This window comes from Gallus gallus, chromosome 18 (assembly GCF_016699485.2).
Source record: "Gallus gallus isolate bGalGal1 chromosome 18, bGalGal1.mat.broiler.GRCg7b, whole genome shotgun sequence".
Taxonomy (NCBI): Eukaryota; Metazoa; Chordata; class Aves; order Galliformes; family Phasianidae; genus Gallus; species Gallus gallus.
Window position 1 is genome coordinate 6,988,463 of NC_052549.1, and position 26,943 is coordinate 7,015,405.

The 26,943-nt window shown below is 49.4% G+C and overlaps 1 protein-coding gene across 19 annotated transcripts in view; it reads left to right on the forward strand.

The window, feature by feature from the left end:
- The window catches only part of RAB11FIP4 (RAB11 family interacting protein 4), a 125,033-nt gene that overhangs the window by 46,579 nt on the left and 51,511 nt on the right, over window positions 1-26,943 (forward strand). For 8 of the 19 annotated variants that reach the window (XM_040649758.2, XM_040649757.2, XM_040649764.2 and 5 more), the window contains exon 1: window positions 9,932-10,032. The exons of 2 other annotated variants lie outside the window; for them this stretch is intronic. Coding sequence is in view for 6 of the 17 variants with exons in the window: in XM_025141762.3 (XP_024997530.1) it covers window positions 19,816-19,845 (30 nt within the window). In the remaining 11 variants the exon portion in view is untranslated. 9 more of the 19 variants (XM_040649766.2, XM_046902169.1, XM_025141763.3 and 6 more) reach the window with 6 other exon arrangements.

Genomic DNA, 26,943 nt, shown 5'->3' on the forward strand with positions numbered 1-26,943 from the left:
TTATGGTTCAAATGCTTGATTTCTGTACCTTCAAGAATTGCCACCAAAATTACCAATGAAGTTAATGAAATTTCTCCATACTTTTCTAGCTGTGAAAGCTTTGGGATGCCTTTCCAGCTTCCTTGTCCTCACGTTTCACACCCAGCCCTTGAAAAGTCCCAGACCTCCTCAGATCTGTGGGCTTTGGCCTCCCCAGCTCCGTGTCCACTGCTGGCTCTGCACTGCTGGTGCTGCCCGGGGCCAAAGTGGCAGCGTCTGCTTCAGGTGTAAACGGAGCTGATTTGAATTGCACTGTGGCACTCAGCTGGGCTCACAGAGCTAAAGATTAGATCTTGATTATATTCTATTTTTAGAAGCTGGAGGAGGATCAAAATGCATTATTTTTACATGATGCGGTGGGGAATTTATTAGATGGGGCAGAGGCGTGCGTTTCCAGTACTGCCACACATCTGGGCTGTGATAAGCAATTTGCAACTGAACAGGGAAGTGAAGTAGGCCAGACTACAAGAGAGTATCTGCAAACTGCTCCTGAGGGGTTTGTGCTGCGCTGCCTCCAGCCGCTGAAATAACAGCATGAAATTGCGATTAAACATTAAAAAGAGATGCGGGCTACTTGACCTTCTTCTGATCAGGGACACAGAGGCCGTGTCTGGAACAGGGATGCCAGAGAAATGCAGCTTCTATCAGGGAGTGCCGTGCCAAGAAGAGGCTGCTGAAGTTCGGAGCGCAGGGCACTGCCTGCTCTGTGTGCCGGGCAGCCGAGCTGAGCTGCGCGTGCTTCAAGAGTTTGGCCAAACAGATGAAAAATGGGGAAAAAATTGTCAACTATTACATTTCTTAAGTTTACAGAAATCCAGGCAAGGCTAATCAGGCCCTTGAGAGGCTTTATTAATCGGGAGTTTTGCTGTTTGGCTCACTGTTTTGTATGGGCTGATATTGTAATTATCCAACTGAATGTGGTATCAGCTGGGGAACGGGCTGTGAGATACAGCAGCTCCTTTGGGTGTATGTGTGCCCTGGAACTCAGGCTTGTTTTGGTACATGGTGTTATGATAAGCTGCTAGCAAGGTTAAAGTGGAGGAATAATGTAGCTATGGCGTGTTGATACAGGGTTGATGCAAATAATGAGCGTGTGGGGCTGACACGAACCTGGCAGCCTGCTGTCCAACCAGCAGGGCTGGGAAGTGTTTGGAAAGGAAATGCATCAGTTGATACAGTAAGGTTATGAAAAGATATATTGAAAAGGCCGATTCCTTGGAGCTTTTCCCAGCCTTTGTCAATAGGGCTGTGATAACAGGCAGTTCAGCTTGCAAAGGAGTTTGCCTTGTTCTTGCTTGTCAGAGGACAGCTAACCCATGTATTGTACGGCTTTATCCAGCCATTTTGGTAGAATAGTGCTATATTTAGGCAAAAATTCTTGCCTGTGGTAGAAATATATTTGTAACACTTTGTATACAAATCCTAACCTTATTTAAAACTAGAAGAACTTTTAAATTGATACAGGCTGAGTGTGCTACCGTCATCTGCCAGCCGCAGAGCAAGAGACAGAACCTCAAGTGTTTTTGCCTAGCCCCCACAAGAAGCTTCCTTTAACAGTAACTGTTCTGTATTTCTTGCTGGCATGTGCACCTTCAAAGCCTTATTGCAGTCTGTTGCTCCCATCAGTTTTTCATTACCGTGTCCTTGAAGGTTAACCTCATTGAGGAAGATTTGTTGGGGTAAGTGGGGCACGTGCCTTCTGTCGCGAGATGGACCATATGGCTGCAGTGCCCCAAGGAGTGCTCACGGGAGGCCAGGAGAGGGTGGGAGCCTGCCCAGAACCAGGGCATGGCTAGGAACCATTAAGAACTGTTGGTCAGATACTTTGATGCTCCCATATTTTTAAAATGAACTTGCAGAGGTGTTTCCAAAGAAAGATTTGTGACTTGCTTTTAATCCTGTGGAACAGGGAAGAGGGACACCTAAATAATGAGTGAGGTCAGGATTTCAGTGTGTCTGTGAGGTCTGATATGAGTAATACATGGCTTTGTGTGACACTGATAGATAAAGTTGGCTTTCATAAACATTTGTTTACCTCTGAACTCCCCAGCATGAAGATAGCAGCCGTTCCTTTCTGAGTCACCTGGCAGGGCTGATCTGGCTCTGGGAGCTGCCATAGGTTTCTCATCTGTGAAGCTGTCAGTAAGTGAAAGAGTAAATTGCTGTGTTATATGTCTGCAGTGTTTGGAAACTTCACGTGAAACCTTTCTGGCTGTCTTATCACAAATCCAACAGTGAGGTATGACGGGACATGTCAAAGGGAGCGTTGTGCAGTGAATGCAGAGCTCTCACCTGTTGTCTGATAAATCTCACCTATAAAGAAATTCTGAGTAAGATTTCTCAGCTTACTGCACAAAAGCAAAATGTTGCTACCAGGAGGCATCCCATGTCACGTTGTAGTACTCGAAGGGGAAAGTCTTTGGACTCGGGTACCACAGGATGTGCCCTGCCGAGTGGGCTGATAACTGCCAGCCCACAGAGAAGGGCTTTAGCAGGGAGGTGTGCTGGCAGCACTGATCTGGGCTTCGTGAAACAAATCCTAGGGCTGGGGAACGTCCTGGGTCACTTTCTTTACAATTAGTAAAAATGACTGTTTTTTCCCCAAGAACAAAAATCTCAGATGTTTCCTGACTTATTGCCAGGGCACTGCTTGCTGTGCTGCTGGGTGGCACACGTTTCCTCTAGCTCGTGTAATCTCTTCAGATCAAAAACCTTTCCAGGAAGAGATGGTTTTCCTGGGTTGCATTTGTACAGTGCCATTCATATGGGGTGCTGCCTCTCCTGTAGGAGAACAGAGCCACTTGATCTTAGAATGAAGAGATAAGAAAGAGAAGAAACCAGAACTCTTCTTATCAATACTTACAAGACCAAAACATTCACGTTTGGTTTGACTCCAGCTCCAGCAGGCGGGGGCTGCCTTCACACTCACACCACTTCCCCAAGAGCTGGTGGTAACAAGAACCACATGGACCCACAGGCATTTCTGCTTCCTATGGTAATTTGCCATCTGTAGCTGCTTCACAGATGACGTGGGGTCCCAGAGCTTCCCCCCTGCTGACAACTCTGCCTCACAGGAGCTCTCTTCTGATGGCATCTGAATGCTTCCATATTAAATGTTGTTAATAAGAAGGGAGAGCTGAGGGCAGGGATCGGTGTTTAAGAGCTCTTCAGTACTTTAATTTGACTGGATTACAGAAATAGAACTTGAAAGGTAACTAGAGGTAGTTTACTGTGTCCTGAAGTGGCAAGGAAGCTGTACTGCATACAGCACAGGAAGCAGCCTCCTGGTGGGGGTGAAATCTGTCACAGGTCTGTGCAGAGATGTGAAACTGTGGGGTTGGAATCTAGGTGTCTGTGCCTGACCTATCTCACTGGCATCAGTGTAGAGCCACTGCAGAGCCCAGGCCTTCTGCCGGCACTACAGTATTGAATCACAGAATCACCAAGGTTTGAAAAGACCTCCAAGATCATCCAGCCCAACCGTCCACCTACCACCAGTGCTGCCCACTGAACCATGTCCCTCAGTACCATGTCTGAATGATTCTTGAATGCCTCCAGGTACAGTGACTCAGCCACCTCCCTGGGCAGCCCATTCTAGCACCTGACCACTCTTTTGAACAAGAACTGTTTCCTAATTTCTAACCTGAACCTCCCCTGGCACATTCCCTCCAGTTCTACTAAAAAAAGTCTGGATTCATTCCTGCCTTTCTGTGTGTGATGCCTACAAGCCCCTACAGGTGGCTAGGGCAGCTTTAATGTCAGCATGGTGTCGGTCCTTCCATAGAAGAGCACCAGGACAACGTTCCCCTTGAGCAGAGCAGCATTGCTCCCCCAGCCACTTTAAATCTTCCACCTCTCTTCACTTTGCAAGCTGCTGAGACTTTGAATCGTGGCTGCCCTGCAGCCCAAGAGGTCCTCCCTGGGTCGATGCAGCTCCACCTGTGTTGCAGGGGTGTTTCTGCCTACACAGCTGGTCCTGCTGCAGCTGCTGGGGGAAATCTGGCTTTGTTTCCTTTTAATGTTGTATATTCAAAAGTGTCTGTGCAGCACCAGAGCCACTGACAATGCCACTGATTACTTCACATCACTATTTAATTAGGATGAAAGACAGAGGATGAGCAGGTGAGATTTTTTCACTTGGGAGAGAAATGCATGCATGGAACAATCAGGCTGTTGGCTCAGGCAAGCTTTATTTTTTAAAAACCGCAATTGTTTAAAAAAGTGGGAGAAGTATTCTTGTCGCTTTAGTTGAGGTAAATCAAGGAGCTTGTGCAAAAATATTCTTCTCTGCCTATGATGCAGAGATCTAACAATGGGGCAAAAATTGATCACTGTTAACTTCTGGGCAGCACCTTGGGGCTGAGGCAGGGAGCCCAGAACAGCACTGCAGGGCCCTATCCGTGCTGCTCCTGTCACTCACAGACTGCTCCTGCCATAGCAGTGCACTTCTGGGGCACGTTGAAGAAGGTGTCCTGCCTTCTAAGCAGATCTGCCCCTGTCGTTCCCTCTTCATATCAAGCCCAGCAGCCCATATGTGATGGCTTACCTCCATCACCTGAGGCAGAATGTGGTTCGGATCCTTCTCAGAGTTAGGCTGAACCAGAGGTTATGCTTTTCCTGGTACGTCTGTGCCTGTCAAGGAGATTTCTCAAGGATTGTATTTACACTCTTATGCCTGAAAGAGCTGTGAGATAAACGAAAGGCTGTTTTTTGCATCTCAGCCTGCTGCATTGTTTGTTGGCCAGGGAAGTCCAGGTTCAGCCCAGTTACAGCTGTGGGTAAACTAGCAGTTCTGGCTGTTGGGATGGAAGGCAGGCTGACAGTGCTCTCCTGTCTAGAAGTGCCAAGCAGAACGGCCCCCTCTTCTCTTCCCTCCTACTCAGCCCCAGAATCGGTCTGCACTAACGCCTTGTGCCTGAGAGCCGCAGACATGTCCCTCAGCAGACAGCTCCAGAAAGGCTTGACAGTCACATCGTTGTCCTGCTGCCTGGCTTTGAAAAAGTGAAGTGAAACCTAAAAGGGAGTTCTGCAAAGTTCGCTAACCCTTCCACTCTGCTGGCATCGTTCACTGTGGGTGCTCAATCTTCCAGCCTAATGGATGTTTGTGTGATGGCATCAACTCAGGAGAAGTGTCAGCAGCACCACAGGTCAGACAAGGACATATTATTATGCACCTTTGAAAACATGGGCAGACATCACATATCAGCCTAGCACGCAGCAATCATTAGTCACTCTGCATAATTGTCTCGACCTATTTCTTTTTTTTTCCTTTCATAGTGGTCACATTTGAAAATACTCTCTAGAGCCAGTTGGGCTCACACAGACTCATTAACCAGGAGCTGTCTGGCAAAGGGGTAGCACAGAGGCAAAGTTCACTGCAGGGTGCTCAGCCCCAAAGCTGCGAGGCTGTGTTCCCAGGGAGGTGACTGCTGGAGGCTCTGTGTACCAACATGCAGAGAGGTCAGTTCCTGCTGCTTCCAAAGGTGTTGGGCAGCTGAACACTTTGCTTCATCTGGAATTAAGGATTTGACAGGACCTGGCCCAGCAGAAGAGAATGGATGTGAAGAGTCCTAATGACACCTCCATGCAGGAGGAGGGAAACAGCCAAGAGGCCCACAGTCTCCATCCCAGAGATCTGGTCAGCATGCTCTTTGGCACTGGGCTATTTTTGAAAGTGCAAAACGTGCAAAGCAGTGCAATCTGTGGGTTCTGTGCACTGGTTTTCCATCATCTCATGGGAGGCTGCTCTCAGTAGTCCCAGAGGGACAGCTGTAGGGTGACCATACAGCAGTGGCAAGATGTGCAGGTGATCTGCAAGCTTTGTACAGAGGCTTGTTACTTCTGAGGTGTTTATTCTACATGCCATATATCTGTTAAATTCCTGGAGGAGGCAGCCACAGATATGTAGATGAAGGAATTAGCATAGAAACTATCTACAATACCTATTCTATTATTATACTATCAAAGCGCTTCATGGGCTCTAATGAATTCAACTCATGGCTTCTCTGGGAGCTAGAAAATTGTTATTCATCCCAAGTTTGCAGAACATAAATTGAGCTACGCAGTGCTAAGGCCCAGGTCAGAGGTGGGAGAGTTGGGCTGCTTTGCAGAGGAGCCAGGTGACTGCATGCCACTGACGTCAGGGGAGGCACCAGTCACCAAGCAGAGACCTGTACCTTTGTCTCAGCTGGTGCCTTGTCTGCTGGCCCAGCTCTTATATCTGAGCACATGTAAAATTCAGAAGTACACTTATGCATGTATGTGGAGCTGAATACTAAATTTCACGGGCTGATAACTTTCTAGAATGCTTTTTCTCATTCCCCTGCTCTGCAGAGCCTGCCTGAATGAAAGGCAGAGTGCAGAGCAGGGCGCTGTGCCTCAACCAAGGAGAGGAGCTGAGTTCTGATGCTGCTGGAGGCATATTCCTTTCTTGCTCACCTACACTTATTTGTGAAGCCTAGAAAGATTCGTCGTTCTCAAATCTACCTCTACTTTATAAAAGCAGTCGAGGGAGCCATTACAAATTTGCTACACCTTTGTACAAACAGCCCTGTTCAACTAATGAGGTCAGGCTGTATGCAGTTAGGAGCTAGCACTGTACATCTTGCCTCTCCCCTCTGTATCAGCCTTCCTGCTTTTTGCCAGTGGTTAAGGAGCCAGAGGTACGTGTGCTGTTATCCTCCAGTCAGACTTCTATGCCTAATTGTAATGCTTGATTTGGATCTGATGGTCACAAAGCGCATGCTTATGCTGCAATGCATGGGCTGTCAGAAACTATTTCTCTCCCCCTGTAAGGTTGCGTTTGTGGTTGAGTGGTTCATTTGGTGTATTTGAGGAATAGTGTGGGTAGGATCTCACTTGGTTCTTGCTGTTTGTGAAGCTGTTTCCTTGTCTGGTTTTGACCTGTCACCACAGGACTGGGCTGTGTCGGTCTGCCCTGCATTTTTCTGCCTTCGTTAGATCCCTGGGTACTGAGCACTGCTGTCTGTGCTCTTTTGCTGTTCCTTCCTGTAGGGATTTGGGGAAGAAGTGCTTTATGCTGCTGTCATCATCTTGTAAGGAGCAAAGAAGAAATGCAGTGTATTCCCTAGATGCCAGGATAATCGTATCTTGACAGAATACTAATGAATCGTCTAGTAATCAGGTAATTATTTCCCATGTAGCTGTCTAATTACTATTCAGTAGCCCAGACTTCAGCCTGCAAGTAGCTAATATTTCCAAAGGAGAGCTTCAAGGAAAGGAACACGGTGGGCCATGACTCCTGCTGTAACTCCTCTGTCTTCCTTGAATTACTCCTGGGATTAATTTGATCTGCCAGTTCTTTTAGGCAGTCCTAATTATTGCAGGATTGGCAACAGGAAAAGAGTACAGCTCCACTGCTCAGTGTAATGGACTTAGTTGCTCTACTGCAGCTGTTAATGTGCTCCTAAGTACACCCATATGTTGGCTCCCTAGGAGCTCTTCCTAACCTAGCGCATTATGAGCCAACAAGCTTGAGCCATACTTGTGGAGTCTTAAAAGGCAGTGTTACATACTGGAGCATGCTGAATCTCTCCTTGGTAAGGGAGAGATTTACATGTAAGCCAGGGAAGACTGCACAGATCAAAACTGCAATTTTTATTCAAAGCTTACTTATTATTTGTACCTAAAGTATGCTTTCACCTCCTTTGCCAGCTAATTTACTTCTGTTTTAGTTAGGTTTCCCAGTGTCTGTGCTGTGTGCATACGCTGCATGTGTGTATGAGTCCCAGTCTACAAATTCGGACTTGTTAGAAAAAGTTAACCACATTTGGAAGAGAGGCAGGAACCTCAACAGTACTAAACTCTTATGGTTCGTAACAATAGGCTATTGTGTGGGTATAGTTAAAGTAAGACAGGCCCTAATTTATGTGGCTTTATTATTTATATTTATAGTGACACTATTCCCATATGTGAAAGAAAGCAGTGTAGCCTGACAAAGCGCTTTGCTGCTCGTGGGGCTGGTCATGTTCTGTAGGTGTTTGGGGCTGTTGTTAGCCATGTCCCACAGGATCTGTGTCAAAGCTGTGAAACTAATCCTTAGAACCAGGGTACGTACACCTACCTTGATGCTGCCCATGGACACAATGTCAAGTTAATTCCTCCCATTTTTTAAAGCTGGGAAAACTGTGTGACCCTAAATTCACATCTTGGGGTCACATTTACCCCAGAATTGCAGCAATATTCTCATGCTGTTCAGTGCTCAGCTGCACCCAGCTGCCTTGTATGTATTTATGGCCTGTTTGCACTGTCAGCTTCACGTTATCTATTGAGATGTGTCCAGACTGTCAGACCTTCACCCATCCCGAATGGCCCCACAAACACTCTGAGGACATGGAGTATGTTTGCTTTCCCTTGGCTTGTTTTCTTTCCACTGCTTATCATCATGGTGACAAAGGCTGCTGCTGCTGACCTCGGGGGGCTCAGATGGGCTTCGCTGTGCACTGTGCACAGCAGGAAAGGCACACAAGCCCTCAGCACCCAGCTGCGTGGAGCTGCTCTGCAGAGGAGCCATGAAGAGGGAAGCAGAGACCACATAAATAGCAGAGGCTCTCCAAGAATATGTGCTGAAAGAAAAGCAGCTAAAAATAGTCTGTAAGGGTAAATGCGAATCATCTGGAGAATAACTTGCAAAAAGTTTCTGCAAGAAGACCCTGCAAGGGGGAAGCCAGGATTGCCTCCTTGTGCTTGCCACCTTCCTTTACAACACTGCTGTTAGAAATCAGGAACAGAAGCCCTGCTGGGAAATGCATTTAACTGGCTTACTTTAGCCACATCACACATGATGCACACATGGATTTGTATGAGGAGTTCATTTTAAATTACTTACAGGCACAGAATGATAACTCTGGGAGGAAAGAAGATTAAAGTATATCCCCACTGAAAACACAAACCTTTGAACTGTTCGACCTCTCCCACTTTGAGAAGCACTCAGCAACAAAATTAAGGGTCTGTGCATTTCCCCTGGTGCACAGATCTGAGTGTTAGAAGTTCCAGAGTTAACAGGGTTCAGTTCTTCTTCGTGTCACGTCATTTGCAGCAGCTCTAGATAAAGCTGTTGCAGAAGTGGCCATGCTGAGGCAGTCTGATGGTACACCTCTATCAGGAGTGAGGATGCCTCAATGTAGGCGTCTTAAGGGATACACACTGTGATGGGAACTCACGTTATTTCAGTCTGAAGATAAACTTCAGCTAGTTTATGATTAACTAAGAGAAAAGGGCAGGAAAATCAGAATCAAAAGATATTGAAAAACACTGCCTACCCTAACGTGAGGTGAGAAGTCACTGCATGACCTGACTGTGCAGGATCTGTTCCCACAAGTCAAAAGACGATTCACGTGCATTGCTGCATCGCATGCAGCAGCAGGTTGTATGAGTTCTTTGCGTTTCCAGATGGCAGGAACTGTGCAACCACAGCTCATGAAATTTTGGCATGGCAGATTCTTTGACTTGTTCAGAAATAACTGATTCCACTGTAGACTTGGGCAGCAAAGCTGAAGGCACACTTCAGTCCTGCCATCGCTTCTGCGATCTGCTGCGTCTGGCTAAGAGCAGGGTGGGGAGGAACCGCATTTGTTTTGTTTCAAAAGTAAGACCAAAGTAGCTGGTTCCAGTTCCAGATAGAAAATGATTTGCTACCTAAGCAGTATTTCAAACTGGTGGAAGCAATGCGTGGAAGCTGAGCTGTACCTGCACCAAGGGGAGCAGTGCTGTTCCCAGCCCTGCCGTGCCCGCAGCGCTGGCTGCTCCCGCTGGAAGCTCTGGGAGGAATGCCTGAGCCCAGCGAGAGCGGAGGCTTTGCAGTCTGCCCCGGGTTTCTTGGCAACGATGCGCTGTGAGCCTCATCAGCACCGCACAGCGCAGTCCCAGCTCCGGCTTCACGTCCCTCTGAGCCAAGGCAAGGGAGAAACGTGGCTGCTGCTCACAGACTGGAGACCCTACACTGTCCTGCAGAGATTTCCACAGCTCTTCTCAGTAAGTATAACCTTAAGAAATGATGAATTGTCTTCCCCAGAGGTTCTTTTTTGTTAAGGGAGTTGTAGATCAGGGCGGTAAATCATGCTAAAAGCCAAAGTTAAAATACACAGAATTCTGCTTTCAGTCAGCGTGAAGCTGCTGTAACCAGCCATTAACGGAGTGGGGGAAGGAGATGAGCCTTAGAAAATCTTGCAGGGTGGGAAAGCTGAGCCCAACCCTTCTCCCTTTGTCAGCTTTTTCTTTTCATTGTGTGTGTGTGCTGCCTACAGCAGAGCTGCCTGCAGGAGAGGGCTGGAGCAGCTGCCCAGAGCCATCCCTGCCTTTGGTGGGCTCTGCACATGCCTTCCTGCACTGCTGATGCAACAGGGCAGCCCGGCGCTGCAGCGGGCACTGAGCTGTTCCTGCCCCTTTTGCACCCAGGACAGAAATTGTAGTACAGCGGTGTTGTTTTCAAACATGAGATCCCAGCTGGGCTGGGCTGTACTTCCTAATTTCTTATGCAGAACTCGAACGAGCAGTGCATTCTGCTCCCCCTGAGCTTTTCTGCTTTCTGAAGCATTCATGCTTACTTTTAATGGGGGTAAAGTGACTGTAGAAACACCAGCCCTGCAGAGGTTATCTCAACCCAGAAGAAAAATTACTTCTGTGGTTGTACTGTCGATTGAGTCACCTGTGTTTGTATGACATCAGGGAAAAAGCTGGTTTTCCTGTGCACTGTAGCTGCCACTTCCAAAGAGAGTGCCCAGCCTTCAGTAGTGCCATGCTGTGCCTGTGGTTGGAACGTGGGCCTCTCCGTGTGCCGTTGGCTCAGCCAGCTCTCACTGCAGGTATGCACGCACTCCTGGCTGAAACATTTCTTGGCGGAGACGTGCACAGACTGCAGCACATCTTGGGAAGGAGCATGCTTGTAGCAGTATGTGCTCACTGCAGGGCTCGCAGGCACAGCAGAGGGCTGGGCTGGCCATGCTCCCAGCTGTAAGATGCAGATCACATCCTTACAGTGTTTTGCCCCAGTTTGCTGCAATACTTGTTCCCCTAAGGCTGGTTAAGGCTTCCTAACCCACTTTTCCCCCTCAGAGAAAAATGTTATATTTTAGTAATGGAGGAGGCTGTGCACAAGCACAGGGCAATGGGGCAAGGCTCCCCTTGTCTGTGCTCTGCTGAGTTCATGTTCATTCACCAAACATCACCGTGGGCAGCTCTCGCGTGGGCTGCCAGCCGCGTGTTGGGGCCTCTCTGTGTCTCCTCCCCTTTGTCTCCTCATCCTTTCTTTCTGTTCCTTCCTGTATTCTCCAGTAACAGTGCCACCTAATTAGGTCATGGATTGTTTCAGACTCAAAACCTTTCAGGAGGTCTTCCAGTAGCTGCGGGTTTTGTTACTCAAAGCCACTTGTTCTGCTTGCCTGGCTCTCCTGCTTTGTGCCTCTCCTAACTACTCCTCACGCCGAAATATTTCTTATTCATGTGGCTGCAGCCGTGAAAGACATGTTAGCTCTGTAACAAGCTGCTTCTGCCTCCTCAGGGAGCTCCAAAAGAAACCTTTTACTCCGAGATAACTCTGCATTTCTACATTCCCTACTGTTTTATTAATAGAGATATTTTCAAGGAAAGGCATCTCTCACGTGCAGCCTTCTGCAGCTTGGGCTGCTCCCCAGCAGCGCTGTGGCTCTGAGCTCAGTGTCCTGCTGGCAGCAGGCAATGGGAGCCACGGCTGGGTGCCCACCTTCTGCAGTCGGAGTGGGCCTGGCCAAGTGAGGCCAGCAGTGCGCTGACACCTCGGAATACTGCAGGTTGCATGAAACAAGCCTAATCCGAGGCCTGGTTGTCATGGATTTTGCTGTAGCTGGGCTGGCGGGTCTCACTGAGTTGCCATAAGGTGTTATTTTTCCCTACAAACAAGTTCAGTTAAACCCTCAGGAGTAATTCTACAGAAGGTGCTGATCACTGTAAGCAAGAACTGGATTTTTCATACCTGTAACCAAAACATAGGAGATGCCAGATGTCCTGATCCCATCTGCAGGCAGAAGGCAGGGCTGGCTGGCAGGTGGGGTGGGCTGGCTCTGGGGGGACACTTTGCATGGGTGTTTGTGGCAGACTCCCAGCCCATGGCGGGTGTTGGAACTCAGTGATCTTTAAGGTCCCTTCCAACCAAAGCCATTCTATGATTTCATGAAAGACAACAGAAGGGCTGACACAAAATGTGTTTTAAGTCAAAGGAAGGTCTGTTATTGATGTCAGTAGGTTTGAGCCTGGGCTTTGGCAGAAGCGCTCACTGATTAATTGCAGGGTGCTGCCTGTATCTGCTGAAGCATATTTGGATATCAAAGGATCGTTGCTTTTCCTAGAAGCAGCAGATAAAAAATAAGTTTCAGCTGAGGAGCTCTGTGATGTACCTTATTATGATGTTAGTTATGATTTAATGATAAAATGCTGCTATTGCTTAGGAAGGAAAGACAGCCAGTCCTGGCAGAGCTGCTGTGCTGTGCTCAGAGCAGTGCTGCGCTGCTGCAGATCACTGCCCACAGCTCAGTCATTTGTCTGAGCACCAGTGAGCAAAAACACAGCTGAAGAATGGAGCACATCCTCTCTGCCAAGCAGGAAATTAATCATGTGAAATGCTCTCCCCGTAGCGCCCATTGCCCGGAGAAGAGGAAGGAGCAAAACCAAACACACGATGACAATATTTCCTGGTTGCAAACAATTGTAGTACTGTGCAGCATCCATCCAAGCAAGGTGCTTCAGCACAGCCCCAGGGGTGGCTGACTTGGTAAATCATAGTCCCCTATATAAAAACAAGGAAAACCCAACAAAACCTCTCCAAAAAACCTTAACAAGCAAAATGCACCATCCAGTCTGTAACAGAATTAGTGTTTCTCTGGCTGAGACCCGCTTCTTGGAGAGAATCCCGTGTCAATGTATTAGCAAAGCAAATTGTCCTATGAATAGTAATGAAGCTTGGTTTATGTTCCTTGTGACATGCAAGTGCAATAACCCAGGTCTCCCCACATCCCTTCTGGTGCTCTCAGTCTAAAAAAAGAGCCTTTATTGGAATAAACTTGAAATAGATGCAAAAACTACTGCAAAGATCCCAGAAGAAACCACAAACTGCAGGCATGAAATCCTGGCTGCTTCCAGTTAAGTACAAACAATAGCCCCATTTTACATCAGTTGTTATCACAGTTTGTATTTACCACAGTGTTCTTTTGGGAATGGTTAAGACTGCGTTGGTAACCCAGTGAAATGGCCATGAGAATCAGATTCAGAACCCTCGTGTTTCTTGCTGCCAGGATTCACAGCAAGGTCGTTTTGGGGTGTAGATGGATTCAGGGACCACATCTTCCCTCCTTGCTGCTGCCCACTTTTACTTTGAAAAATAACTGCAGAAGAAATGATTTTAGTAAGGACACCTGCATTCGTAATGTGTTTGTGGCTATGGAGCCAGACTTCCCTATCTCACCAAATCTTGAATTAATCCATCCATTTCAGTGCTAAGGCCCAATTCAGAGTTGATTTACACTATGAGTAATTCCAGATTAACTAAACTGCAGTCTTTGAACTGTTCCAGTTAGAAGAACATTTGCCTGTGCTGGGAGAGGAGTGAAGCAAGGCAGTAGGACAGACACTGTGCAGGTGGTCAGACAGGCAGGGCATGGTGCTTCTGTGCCAGAGCAGGGGGGCTGACCAAAAGGGCTGGAGAAGCCCAGGCTGATATCCCAGCAGAGACTAAAAATAAATTGCATTTGTCATTGTGAGCATTTGCACTTATTAATAGCCATAATTACAGAAGCCCTCTGAGTCCATCTGTTACAGTTTCTGGTTCAGGCACTGGATGTTCAGTGTGCTCTGTAAGATTTAAACACCTCTGCCTTGGGAAAGGTGTTCCAGTTGATTCAAAATGGTGACAGTTTCTCTGGATTTTCTTAAAATCACTTCACAGACCAGGTCAGTAACTTGGGACCAAATTCTCTTTGCTATGCCGCTGTCTGAGCAATGAATATGAGCGACAAATAGGGCTGTACATCACCATGTTAGGAGTACAGCCCCCCGTTATCAGGAGTGGGGGCTTGCATAAAGCAGAGGTCACATACACAGTGAGTGATTGGTAATGCATAGTTCATGGATTGCTGCTTTTGCAGGGGGCTAGTGAGCAGATACGAGAATTATGCACTGGAAGATCTATAAGAAAAACAGTCTTTAGGTTTTTCAGTCTGATCACAAGATATCATAGTCGTGGGACACAAATCTAAATGATGGTGTGAATGTCCAGCTGCTCAGCACCTCCCTCCATGCGAGTGGCAGTTTGGACAGCAGGCCGAGGGAAGCTCCCTGTGCCCCATCCGTGTGCTGGAGGAGGCAGAGCACAGCGCAGCACTGCCAGGACCTGCGTTGTTGCAGGCAGCAGAAGCATTCGAGGGCGAGCACCTCTTATCAGTAGTTCCCATGCTAGTGGCTGGCTTGTCCCGGTGACTGACAGCTGTGATAATGAGGTTATTGTGAGGAGGCAATCAGTGCACAGAAATGTTTTTATGTCTTGTGGTCTGGGATCTTTGTGTCCTGAGAGAGGCTCTGGCTCTAGTTGGCTGAGCCCGAGCAAAGGGCAGAGCATGGGATCCCTGTACAAGGACAACCTGGGTTGCTTTCTTGTCTCTGTATTAGGTGGCCCGTTTCCCACAGCACTTGTGGAGCAGCTTAATGTGGTATCCAGACTGAGTTTTGTGACCGTTCTTATGTACCTGTGCTGTGGAAATACCCGGGGAGCAAGTCCCACTAGTCCCATTCACCTGGGCAATACATTCAGGAGGCTTTAGCTTCCAAATCTTGCTAGAACCGTTAACACTGTACTTGTGTGTCTGTCTGGTAAGGCAAAGCAGCTGGAAGGGTGAGGAAAACTAACTGTTCTGAGATGCTGGGCTTCCAAATAAACCTCCTTTGCTGCTCCCTCTTTCAGTGATCACTGTCCTGTAGTGACTTAGCTCCCGGTTTCCTGCTGCTCCGTGTCACAGTACTGTGCTGTGCTCTCAGTGAGCCTCGGCTCTGGGCCAGGCCTGGGTTTATTTTGGCATAAAGTAGTGAGAATGGGGTCTGAGGTCTGGTGGCTGAGCAGGCATGGCGCAGAGGAACAGGACATGGCTCTAGTTGTGAGGTTTGGCACAGAAGGTTTGTCTGCGTGTTTTTGTGTTTGAAAGCACTACTTTCACCATGGCAAAAATCTTGTTTTCTTTCCTCTTGCTACTGTTCCTCTCCTTACTGTGCCTCTGTGAGCTGAGGAGAAAACAAACAAACAAAAACCAGCACAGCAGTGGCTCTAAGCTCCGTCTCTGAGGGAAACCACGAGATCATCATCTTACTACATCTCATCTTACTACGAGATGAAAATTCACCAGAATGAAAGGCCATGGGAAGTATTGAGTTGTCACCCTCTGGTGCTGCAGAAAATTGGCTTCCTGTCTGTTCCTGCCACGGAGCGGAGCTGAGGAGGGTCGGTGCCTTGCTGGATATCAATATGAATGCCAACAGGGGTGAATGGGAACACAAATGGCAGAGATGGAGCGATATGCTGCGGGTGGCCCAGGCTGGAAATTGGATTGTTTTGATGTCTGTACTGAGTCGTTCAGGTTGGAATACAATTCATGTTTCAGCTGATAAGTCTGCCCATGTGTGACTTTCAAATTAAAATCTGTATGTTCTTACCGAGACTGGACTTGTGTACGTAATATCCAACCGAGCCTCTGAAATGCTTAGTAGGCATTACATAGAGAAAGCAGCGCTTTTTTCCATCCATTTGTTAATATGCTGGTGGTTGCTATTTTTTAGCTTTATCAAAGGATGACAGTTCTGTTTCTGGATAGTGTGGCTGAGCCCATTCCTGACTTACCCTGTGAACCAAGATACTAAAACCAAGGACATGATTTAGGGGAGGGTTGTTAGAGTTAGGTAGCGTGGTTAGGTTGTGGTTGGACATGATGATCTGAAAGGTCTTTTCCAACCTGAGCAATTCTATGATTCTGTGATTCTATGACTCTATGAAACAGGCATATACAGGTCTGCAGCAGCCATAACTTGGAGATTTTATTAACATTAATTACTGAAGCACACTTAACCTGACAGGCCAGCTCCTCTGCTTCCAAATGTTGCTGTACTTCTCAGACAGAAGGAACTAAAAACATCTGGTTCCTCATTTGGTGAAGCAAAGAGCTGGGAATGTACCAAGAACGGAAAGGCAAAGGCTGCAGTGAGTGTCACAGCTCACAGAAGGGCACAGTAATAGGAAATGGAGCAATTCACATCTCATACGTTGCATGGTCATGTTATCAGCCTAAACACTGTCCTGGATCTGAAAATGTCCATAAGCACAGATGTGCTCTGGGCACAGTGGGCTCATTGTCCCAAGAAAAATCGAAGGGAGGTCTTGAATGATGTCTTGTTTTATAGATGTTGCTGCTAAAAGCAAATTCTCCCAGCAAGGAAGTGCAGATTGTTTCTGTTATTGATTGCCACGGTCTCCGCTTCATTGAGACCACATGGCCCACTTTGTTTTTGTAGCTGCCTTTTATTAAAACTGACAAAGAGGTATCAGCGTTTGAAAAGATGAGTCTTGAGTGTCCCCTGGGCAGCGTTTTCATGGTGTAAAGTGATAGTGGCACATTTGATCCACAGATGCTTTTAAGGCACTAATAAAACAAAAGCCTCACTTCCCAGGGTGGTCTCCCGCACTACAAAGCTCTCTGTATTTGCCCGTGCTTGGCCAGAGCCCAAGAAATGCAGAGAACCTGCAATTCTCTTACCTTAAGCTGTGCTCTCAGGATTTGGTCCTGTGTTACAGACTGCAGAGAAAAATCCCTATGTGTAGAGTTCTACGTGGAACATTTTGCTGCTTCCCTGAAGGCTCAGAAAGTCTTCTATATTCACATGGGTTACCTTCATTGGCTTCCAGTGTTTCTGGGAGTGACGTTTGGAAAGCTTTTGTCCTTCTTTCTGGTGGCCAGCATGTAGAGCTCCCACACCTCCCCCATCCTCGTACTGCCATGCTTCACAAGAAGTCAGCCACAGCTCCAGTTTAACATACAAACAGATTTCTGTTTTGGTGTTATATTTGAAGATATCTTAAAAAGATTAGATCTGAGACATTTCATATTAGGACCGATCGTGAGTGGATATGTTTGACCTCAATCTGTCTATGCAGCAGCTCCTGATCTGCAAAATGGAAATACCATCTTCTCTCATTTTGAAGAGGCTTTATGAAGATGAATTAATCTTTGCAAAGCACTCAGATGTCAGAGTGATGAACACCACAGAAAGAGCTTGGGGGGAAATAAAGAGTTCTGTCTGCAGAGCAGGCTGTTAGTAGTAGCCGTAAATAAGACATGAAGCTACACTTTGATCAAGGAGACTAAAGCAGATATTGAATAGTTGCAGATAAGTTGAGCACCATGCAGCCTGTGTCCTGAATGAATCCAGACCAGTGGGAAATGGCATGTGGTTGTGTGTGATTAGAGAGATGCTTTAATGCAAACAAGCAATACTACTGAAGGGCAGTCGCACCCATGAGCTCAGTGCAGGTGTTCCATGGCTTTAGGTTGCTCTGTTCTGAAGCCTTGCTGTTAGCCGTGTGCCTTGTGAGGCATGCTAGCCGTTGGCAAGCATGAATTATTCTTGTTCTGGCCAGCTGATTCTTTTCCTTCTCTCTTAATGGTTATATTACGCAGAGTAGGGGCTAAAAACTTAAAAACATGTTACTAAGACATGCTTAGAGCTGAAACTACTGAAAGCTGTGCACTTTGTCCAGCAGCCCGTGTTGCAGACCGTGCTGAGCAGAACCCAGCAAAGCACCACGTCCCGGGGTGTCCAAACCCACTGCCCTCCATGTGGCCATGCTCAGCTGAAACAGCCAATAAGCCTGCAGTCACTCCAGCCTCAGAGGAGCAGTTACTTTCCCACATTAGAGACAGCTGACTAAGGATGTTTACACCTTTTTGGTGCAATGTGGAGCTGCTTGGCTCCACCTCGGCTTTGGCTCGGAGCTCCTTACGTCCCGCTCACATTTTCCTCTCTGTCTTCTGAGTGAGGTGCACAAATCCATGCCTTCATTCTGCACACCTCTGGCCCATTTCTAAAGTACAGAGTACGTATTTTTCCCTTAAGTTCAATCTGGTAGGTTGTTGTTTTGTTTCATTTTTTATTACTGGGCCATTTAACAAAAGCTGGATGGAACAGATTGTGTGCCTGGCATATTTTGTAATGCTTTTGACAAACGTGCTTTAATGTGGATTAACAGCTGCTGTTATGAGGCACCTTCAGAGCTTGATCTGAACAGCCTAATGATACAGACAGCAATGATCCCCATTTTGGAGGGGCTGCCTCTGCAGCTCTGCTATCTGGCCTCCTCTTGACTTCTTATCCACAGGCTTTTGCAGAGAACCAGAAGCTCTCCAAGCACAGCCTCATTAGGCAGCCACAGTGCAGCCTACCGATGGCAAAGAGGTTGCAAGCAGCTCATCTCCAGAGAGACCAACGGAATACCCCCTGAAACGCCCTTATACTATAATTGCAGGCAGTAGTTATGTCCAACTTTGTTACGGGCCCAAGGAATTGACGCTAATGGGCCCTCAGCCAGCCCTGTCCTGCCTCCAGTGCTCTCCCCGCTGCTGTGAGCCCTTAACACGACCCATGCTGTTTGATCTGCAGCCTGCCTGCCACAGCCGGGACGGCAGCGCACCAGCGAGAACTCTGCTCTTATTAATGTTAATGGGGATCACAGGGAGAGCAACCCCGTGGTCTGACCCACAGCGTACAGCCTGAAGAGCTGCTTCCTGACTTGCTAGAGCGAGGCTCTGCAGGCACTCGGGGCTTTGTTTTTGGGAGCAGGAGCAGGGCTGGAGCCGAGCCTGCTCTGTGCACAGCGCCGATCCGTGCTGCTGGAGCTGTGCACGGACCGCATCGTGCCCGGTGTGCAGCGTGGGGAGGGCAGGGAGGCTCTGCCTGCAGCCCGCGCCCACAGCCCCGCTTCTCCTCTGTGTCCCTCCTGCCCTACCGCTGCTGACTGCCCCACACACTCCATGGGAACGGGCTGCCCACAGGACAGCGTTCCTGCTGCTCTTGCACTGCCACCTCTTGTCTTTCTCGGAGTCTTTGCCCGCTCTGACCGAGGTCTCTGGGGCAGGGACTGTGCGGCGATCCGCCTAACGAGGGCTCGTTCTCGTTTGTGCTGCCATAGGAGGCGTGATTGACCACAGCGCCGCAGGGATTCACACCGGCCTCGTTGCGTTTGCTTCGAGGGAAGCACTCCAAAACCAGATGAGAGGAGAGGAGGTGAAGATCTGACCGGGTGTACGGCGCAGGGGGGTCTGTGCAAAATGCCGTCACGGGGAGCGGGGCAGAGGCCCGACGTGTGGCTGCGGATGGCATCACGGCGTGATTGAGCCCGTGCGCTATTAATTAGGCTCGGTTCCGCCCGTTTCGGCTCCGGCTCCTTGCGGTCGGGCGCTGGGGAACAAATTCGAGAATGATTCGTCACGGGAAAAGCCAACGGCGGAAATGAAAAAGAGAAGGAAAAAGAGCGAAAAAGGCGAGAAAGGCGCAGCACCGCGGGGCCCCGCGCTGTGACGTCACGGCACCCCGGTACCGCGCGGTGACGCCGGACCCCCCGCGTCGCTTAGCAACCGCGGGGCGGGGCGGGGCGCTACGCCGCCAACTGTTGCCGCGGAGCGGAGCGGGGCCGCCCTGCGCGGGGTGGGCGGCGCTACGGCGCCTCACCTCAGTACCTCCGCGCGGCACGGGCAGATGCGGGCGGCGGCGGCGCGGCTCGGGCGGGTGAGGAGACGGCGGTGCCGCGGGGTCTGCGGGGCCGCTGCGCGCTGCTTCGGAGCCGCGTGGGCGAGCGGTTCCGTGTGTGAGGCGGCCCCGTGCCGGCTCCGTGGGGCGGGGGGAGAGGCCGTCCTCGTGTCCGGCGCCGCGCGGGCCACGGGAGCGGCGCTGCGGGAGGGGAGCGCGCGCGGGGCTCGTGGTTATCTCCCGTGTCCCCGGTGTGACGGCGGTGAGGGCGAGCGGAGCGTTTGCGACGCCGGGCTGTGGCTCTCAGCGCGCGCTCCGGGCTGCTGGCGGTACGGCCGGGATAACACCCGTCTGCGGCTGGGAGGCGGCCGGCAGCCCGCGTGGTCCGGAGCCGCAGCCCTCGTGCGTGAGCCCCGCGGCCGCCAACCCGGCGCTGCTGGGCGGAGCCGCGCGGTGCAGCGCCGCGGGGTCCCCGCGATGGGCGGCGCTGCGGTGCCCCGCGCCGTGCGGTGCCGGCGGTGTGTGCGGTGCCGGCGCTGAGCTCGGCGTGGCGGCTCCGCGGTGCTGCGTCGGCGGCAGCGATCGCTCCTTGCAGCAGATGTACGAGGTCAGTGGCTCTGGGGGCGCCCACGGCTTGATCTGGCAGAAACCTCGTGTTACCCGGCCGACGTTAAGGGGGATGAGTGAGAGAACGCTGCTGGGATAGGTGTCCCAAGTGTGGGCTTTGTGCTACCTTTATTCGAGCCCCTGTGCCAGCATAATGTGGATCTTGCAGTCCTATTTGATATATTACTGTTGCTGCTCCTGTTAAGTATGGTCCTCCTGCCAGGTGTGGGGTTGCTCTGCCAACGGGGCTGGGTTGCCTTTCCCTAATGGTTTCTTGGCTGTCAACAAGAAGAAATGAAGTGTGGTCTCATCAGCCACGTGAAGGACTTTCTGCCAATGGCTCCTCAGGTTCCTGGGCTGGGGGGAGCAGTGTGGTATTGCCATCAGACATTTGGTACCATGGAATGTTATTCGTGCAGTGGGAGAAGGAGGAGATGGTGGAATTTCTCATGGCTGTTTGGTAATGCCTGTTTCAACAGAGGGGAGTCTGAGCTGTTCCCATTGCTGGATGTGATATTCTTTAAGCAGCTTTATAGCCCCTTTCAGTAGGTTTCCTTTAACTTTGCCACAGGAAGAGTTGCAGTGCATGGCAGCTGTCCTCGAGAAGCCGTGCGGATGGCCCTGCCTTGTGGGGGGGATCTCAGCCGTATGCAGAAGCTGCAAAGCAGCACACTTCCCTTCCAGCACAGGAGAGGAATGGAACAGCTTTGCCTTAGTTATTGGTTAACCAGCGTGGTTCCCTATGGGAGCACACCTTTATCCACTGTCGGTGTTTTGAATGTGGTGTTCTAGTGAAATGTTCTAAGTGGCTGTAAAACTCATGGGGGGGGGGCTGCTATGCTGTTAGCTGGGCTTCAGTGTGCAAGTGCCCACTCAGTGTGTTTGGGTAGCTGATCCCTTAAATTCTGAAGTGTAGCATAATAATTGCAATCCTGTTGGTCTTCCGCCAGTCATTTAGGCTGCACTGAACATAAGATGCATTCTGTAAGCACTTCCTGACAGCATAACCATGCTTGAGCACAGTGCTGCAGCTATAGGGCTGCGTAGTCGCAGGGCGTCTTTGGATGTGACTCTGCTTGGAATCTTGTTGGTGGTGTGCAGATGAATGTTGTTACAAACTGTTTCTGCTCAATCCCTGTTTGTTTTGTCTGTGCGGATCCAAGGATAGACATATCTCCTGCTTGTGCAGGGCTGCAAACTCCACAGTAAAGCATGGTGGGTTGTTCTTTATTTTATCATACAAGTGAAAAAGCAGTCTGCTGGATGTGCCGGAGTTCACTGGGATCTTAACTTGTCTTTGTCATGTTTTGAGCACTGTGATGTGCTTGGCAGACCTAAAGAACTTATAGATTTTACAGTTTATTCACTTTGTTGTAAGAAAGTAAGTCTTTTAGTAACAATAAAACAAACAAATCCTTTTAGATGCAGATGGGGAGGCTGCAAACTTCCGAAGTTCAGTACTGGCGAGCTTTGCTGTGTGAGGGAATTCCAGTTCTTCCTTCAGCAAAGCCTCCTCAGCCCTTGGTTTGCTCAGCCTCCTGCTGAAGGGCTGCTGAGGTCCCGGAGCTCTTCCTGCTCACTGAGGTCTGCACATCAGCACTGCTGCGGTGTTTCCTAAGCATAAAGAGAACGAGTTTTTTAGGCTTGTCTGTATTCGGACTGACCAACCAGCTCTGGGAAGTGCTTCCATACAAACTAGAGCAAAGCCACATCCTTAATGCTTTCCCTCTGTTTGCCAGCATAAACTACTTATTATCAAGCGTGGCTGGATTTCTTTCTGTGCTGTGGAAACTTGGGATGTTTCTCCACCCCTTGGGATCTGAAATCATTCCTGTTCCTCATCTCTATAGACTGCAGTGTAATCTATCCCTCTTGGATAGGAAGACAGAAATACATGGTATGAGGCAAAAATCTTGTTTCCTTTATTCATCTTTAAATGTCTTTATTTCCTGGAGGTCACGCTTACAGTAATATAGGAGTACATACTTAAGTTCCCCAACTCTCTGTAGAAAAGGAGTTTGACCAGGGCTGCTGCTAAGAGCTTTGACGTGGGCAGAATTGTCACTGTGTGACAGCATGCTTCGTGCTGCTCCTCGCTCTGCCCACTGCTGCTCCTGGAGGGCTTTTCCCTCCGCACAGCCCAGCGCTGTGTGCAGAGCTCTGTGCCCACAGCACCTGCAGGCAGGCATGATGCAAGGTTTTGCTGTTTATCCAGCACCCAACTAGGTGACCTTGAGGCTTGTCAAGGAAAACAAGCTATGGCGTGGGCTCAGCTGCCTCCTGAGCAGCAAACAGTGGCTGGGAAGGGTATCCTGTAACTCACGGACATGGGTAATTAAACTGAAGTACAAAGTAAATGCTTGGGCTGTGCTTGTACTAAGACGCTTAAAATAAAGACACTTCTTTGCGAGCAGCCTCCTGCTCTCTTTGACACAGTACAAGTGCTCACTTGCAGAGCCGTTTTGAAATAACACAAGTGGAACTCTGCTCAGACCCCCGGTCTGCAGGCTGGGCCGTACTGCGCATCCGGGCTGGGAGCTGCAGCTCTGTGCTTCCTGCATGTGAGTGAGAGCTGTTGTAACACTGGGCCTGTGGTTGGCTGTGTGGTGCCCAGGGCACAGCAGCCTCTGTAATTTTGTCACTGGCTGTCCCTGCCGACGAGCTGGTAATGCTGCTGTTGGCTGCGTCCTACTGGTAGCTGCACTGGCACCGGCACTAAAACGGTGCATGGAATGGGGCAGACCCAAATGTCAGTCCCAAATCGGAACATGACATTCTCTGTCCTCTCTCATCATTGCTTTATGATGACATCATCTCATCTCAAGGCTGAGACTTCTCAGGAGGCTGTCACACCTTACCTGCTATGCAGAGCTTTTTGGGCAGATACCAGGAAGCACCCATTTTGGTTATTTTGGTTGCATACCCGTGCCCTTCAAACCAAAGGCTGGTGCTGCTTTGCGCAGAGCTGATGCTAAGCATGTTTCAGCTTTTGCTGCCTCTCTTGGGCACCCTGCCCCAGGTCAGTGGGTGCAGGGGCACTGCTGCAGGCTGTGCTGGGTGGCTGTGGCACCAGTGGGCTGGCAGCTTGCACAGCCAACAGCATTTTGTGCCTAAGATGCTACAGACAGTTCTTCAGGTGATTAGGTTTAGTTCCTGCACTTGGAGGAGTGATTACCTTAGGAGTTTCTAATCGATACTTGTGACATCCTTACCAGCAAGGCAGCATGAGGCCTCTTGGCACCTCTTTTGATGTATATGTGAAAGGGAATGGAAGCTGTCCTGCAGTCCAGGCTAGGAGTGGTCCTGATGGGTATTGGAACAAGGTGCCAAATGGCCCGGTGGGTTTTATCCTGAACTCCGTGGCTGCTGTGCTGACCCCATCCTAACACTGCAGGCTGGGATGTTTTCTTCTCCTGCAAAGGGTTGCTGCCTGCTTTGAGCCTGCAGTGACAACTGGTGAGTGTACAATAGCCCAGCAGTGAGAAGCAGCCGGGGGAGTGATGAGATGCAGCTTCAAAGTGCTGGGAAAGAGCCTTTCTTTTTATTGGTTTCTCTAAAGGATCAAATTAGCTGTCTGCTAAAGTCTTTTAATGTTAAAGCTTCCAGAGCATAAGCGATGACCTGTGAAAAGGAGTGTTTGAATCTAGCCCCTGTGTGTGATGAGGTCTGGCATGTCCATTACGGCCAATTACAGTGACAGGTAGCGGAGTGTAAACATTCCTGCTCCTGCTGCTCCCGTGCTGGCTCCAGCCTGCGGTTCCTCCTTGGAAAAGGCAAATCAGCTCCCAGCCAGCACACAGAGCAGCCTTTCAGAACCTCTGCTCGAGTGGTTCAGCATCGGCAGCCCAGAGGCTGAGACTTGGGCCCTTCATCCAAACCTGCTGTTCTTGAATTGCATCACGTTTGTTTGAGATGCAAACATTACGTATGGAGCGTCTGCTTGTGACACACTGCAGCACGTCCAGAATTTGTCCCTGCATGGGGGCTCTCCAGTGTGCTGCCCTGGTGGCAGTGCTTGGATCTCAGGGATAAACTTGCTCCCAAAGTGGCTGCAGCAGGAGTGTGCAAAGCTTTGCCTTAAATGGAGCTTCAACTGTTAGACTTGAGTAACTACCCAATCGGAGGAAGCTATTGCATTGAGCAATCTAATTTGTGGCCCTGAAATAGCTTCTTATTTGAACAGCTTAGTAAAAACACTCTGCACAGTCATCTTGAACCCTCGGAGATTTTAAACTCTCAGCTATTTGGAGAAACATGGTGCCCTTCCCATGCTGCAGCAGGAGATGGAAGCAGTTTGCACTGCTTCTCCCCTCCACACTGCCCTGGGGAGCTGTCTGAAGGCTGCGAGGCATGGCAGGAGCTGCAGCCGTGTGCTCCTTCCTCCTCCTGGGCACAGAGGCAGCGCTTCTGCATCTTCCTCTGACAGTTTCCTCCTATTCAGTCGGATCAAAGGATTGGTGGGCGTCTCCACACCTGTCTGACAACTGAAAAAGAGATATGTTGAGGAAAGAATGTGTGCTTTTATAGCTCACGTGGTGTAAACCTACCAATGTTTATTTGGGAGTGGTGTGTTTCTAGAACGCATCGGTTAGAAATGCTTCACGCCCTTCTTCATCACCCAATAATTAGGAGACAACTTGAGCGCAGTGGCTGCTTGAAGAAAGGTGAGTGCCTGCATTTCCTCCGTGATGGGTGTGCAACAGTAAGTACTGTTTCATCTGAGACCCCCTCAAGCCTGGCATGCTGCCATGTGTACCTCTTCCCTTCCCACTTCTGCTGGGAAGCAATGGAAGGGCAGGCTGCAGGGACCCCAGGCGTGCATCTCTCCTGCTGCTGATGGGTTCAGCTTTCTGATGGGTGCAGGTCGGGGGCAGGATCCTTCTGAGGGACCTTGTTCAGATGATGTATGTGATGGTGCTGGCTCCTGCTGATTGCACTGCCTGATGGTGGGAGACTCAGATCATCTTGCTTTCCTTGCTCCCTCTGGAATACTTTGAAGCTGTGCAAGTGTCAGCAGTGCTGGTGATTGGGCTGTGGTGGGAGTGAATTTTAAGTGGGAATGCTCTTCATCTTGAATGTATTGAAGTGAGTGTGTCACACAGCCTGTCAGCTCTGCTGTGTGCCTGCTTTATGGATTGCTTCTAACCTGGGAAAGCCCAGCCGGGTTGCTGCAGGCGAGGCTGAGCTGTCTCGCTGTGCCCACTGGGCGCTGGTGCGTCCTCCTGCCCCGCAGATCAGAAGCAGTGCATGGGAATCGCTGGCTCCTGCTTCTGTTTGGGGTGGCTGTGTGAAGGCAGACTGTGCCTGCTCGTCTGTCTGCAATGCAGCCACACAATTGCCTCTCTCAAGGAAGGGAATTCATTAGTTCCCGTGAAGTGGCCTCGGATCCCCGGGCAGCAGGTGCTCCTACAGAGCAAACTGTTGCTGAATATTCAACAGTTGCTGCACAAGCCTGGCCCGCTGCCTGGGAAGCACTTGAAGATATCTTAAGCGGCCGGTTAGATAAAGTGCAAAGTACTCCGTGCTCACTGCTACTCGCAGCTACATTGTGTTGCTACCATCTTAACTCAGTATATTTTTTAAGGTGAATATTCCAAGACCATAAGCAGCAACTTCATCTCTTAACCCAGCCCACGCGGAATGGTGCTGCATAGAGCAGCAGTTACTCACAGTCAGGGCATCAGAACCCCTTTCTTTCTCGTTCTGGTTTTGGGTCATACATGTGCACCGAAAACAAATGACTCAGAAGTGTCTCCTAATCTGTAACTATAATGCTTAGTGTTCAGCCAGCTCTTTTACGACTGCCTGAATAATGCTTGTTCTTGCCAAGCTCTAAATTGGTACGTGAAGTACTGTAGGTACCTAATTGTGGAGGAGTAAATGCAGAGCAGTGCACTCAGTCTTTTTCTCGAGTTCAGTTCCTTTAGGTGTGGTCTGTAAAGCAGCACTGAAACTGGGGTGCTGTGAGAAACTGTGATCACTGGACGATTACACAGATGTAAATATCTGCCAGCATTACTCAGTGACACGTGGGTGCCAGGTATTGTTGAGAAGCAGTGCGCTCCAATCCTGGCTTCTTGTGGCAGCTGTCTTAACTCGTGCCCTTTGCTTTCAAGGTGTTTCATCTGTGCTCTTCTAAAGGTTATGGAGGCCGTGGGAGGAAAGCTTCCCATATGAGCAGCGTGGTGGTGGCTGCACTGAGGCAGTGTCATGGGGGGAGGTGGAGAGGCTGTGTTGGTGTTACTGCGGTGTATGGCACAGTCTGTGCTGCAGCTGGGGGTCTGAACACCAATACAAGTGCATGGGGTTGCCAGAAAGTAAGAGGGAGAAGTGAGCCCTTAGTCTTTATAGGCAACACTGCACATTTAGTTGCTTATGGACTTTTTTTTTCTTGAAGAGCATCTAGGATGCTATTATTAGAAAAAAGTATGGCACTCTTCTTGGCCTTTACTTCCTCGTGAGAGCTTCTTTAATACCGGTGAGATCTGTGTGCTGTAAAGACTTGCTTAAGCAGAGACTTCTCCAAGACCT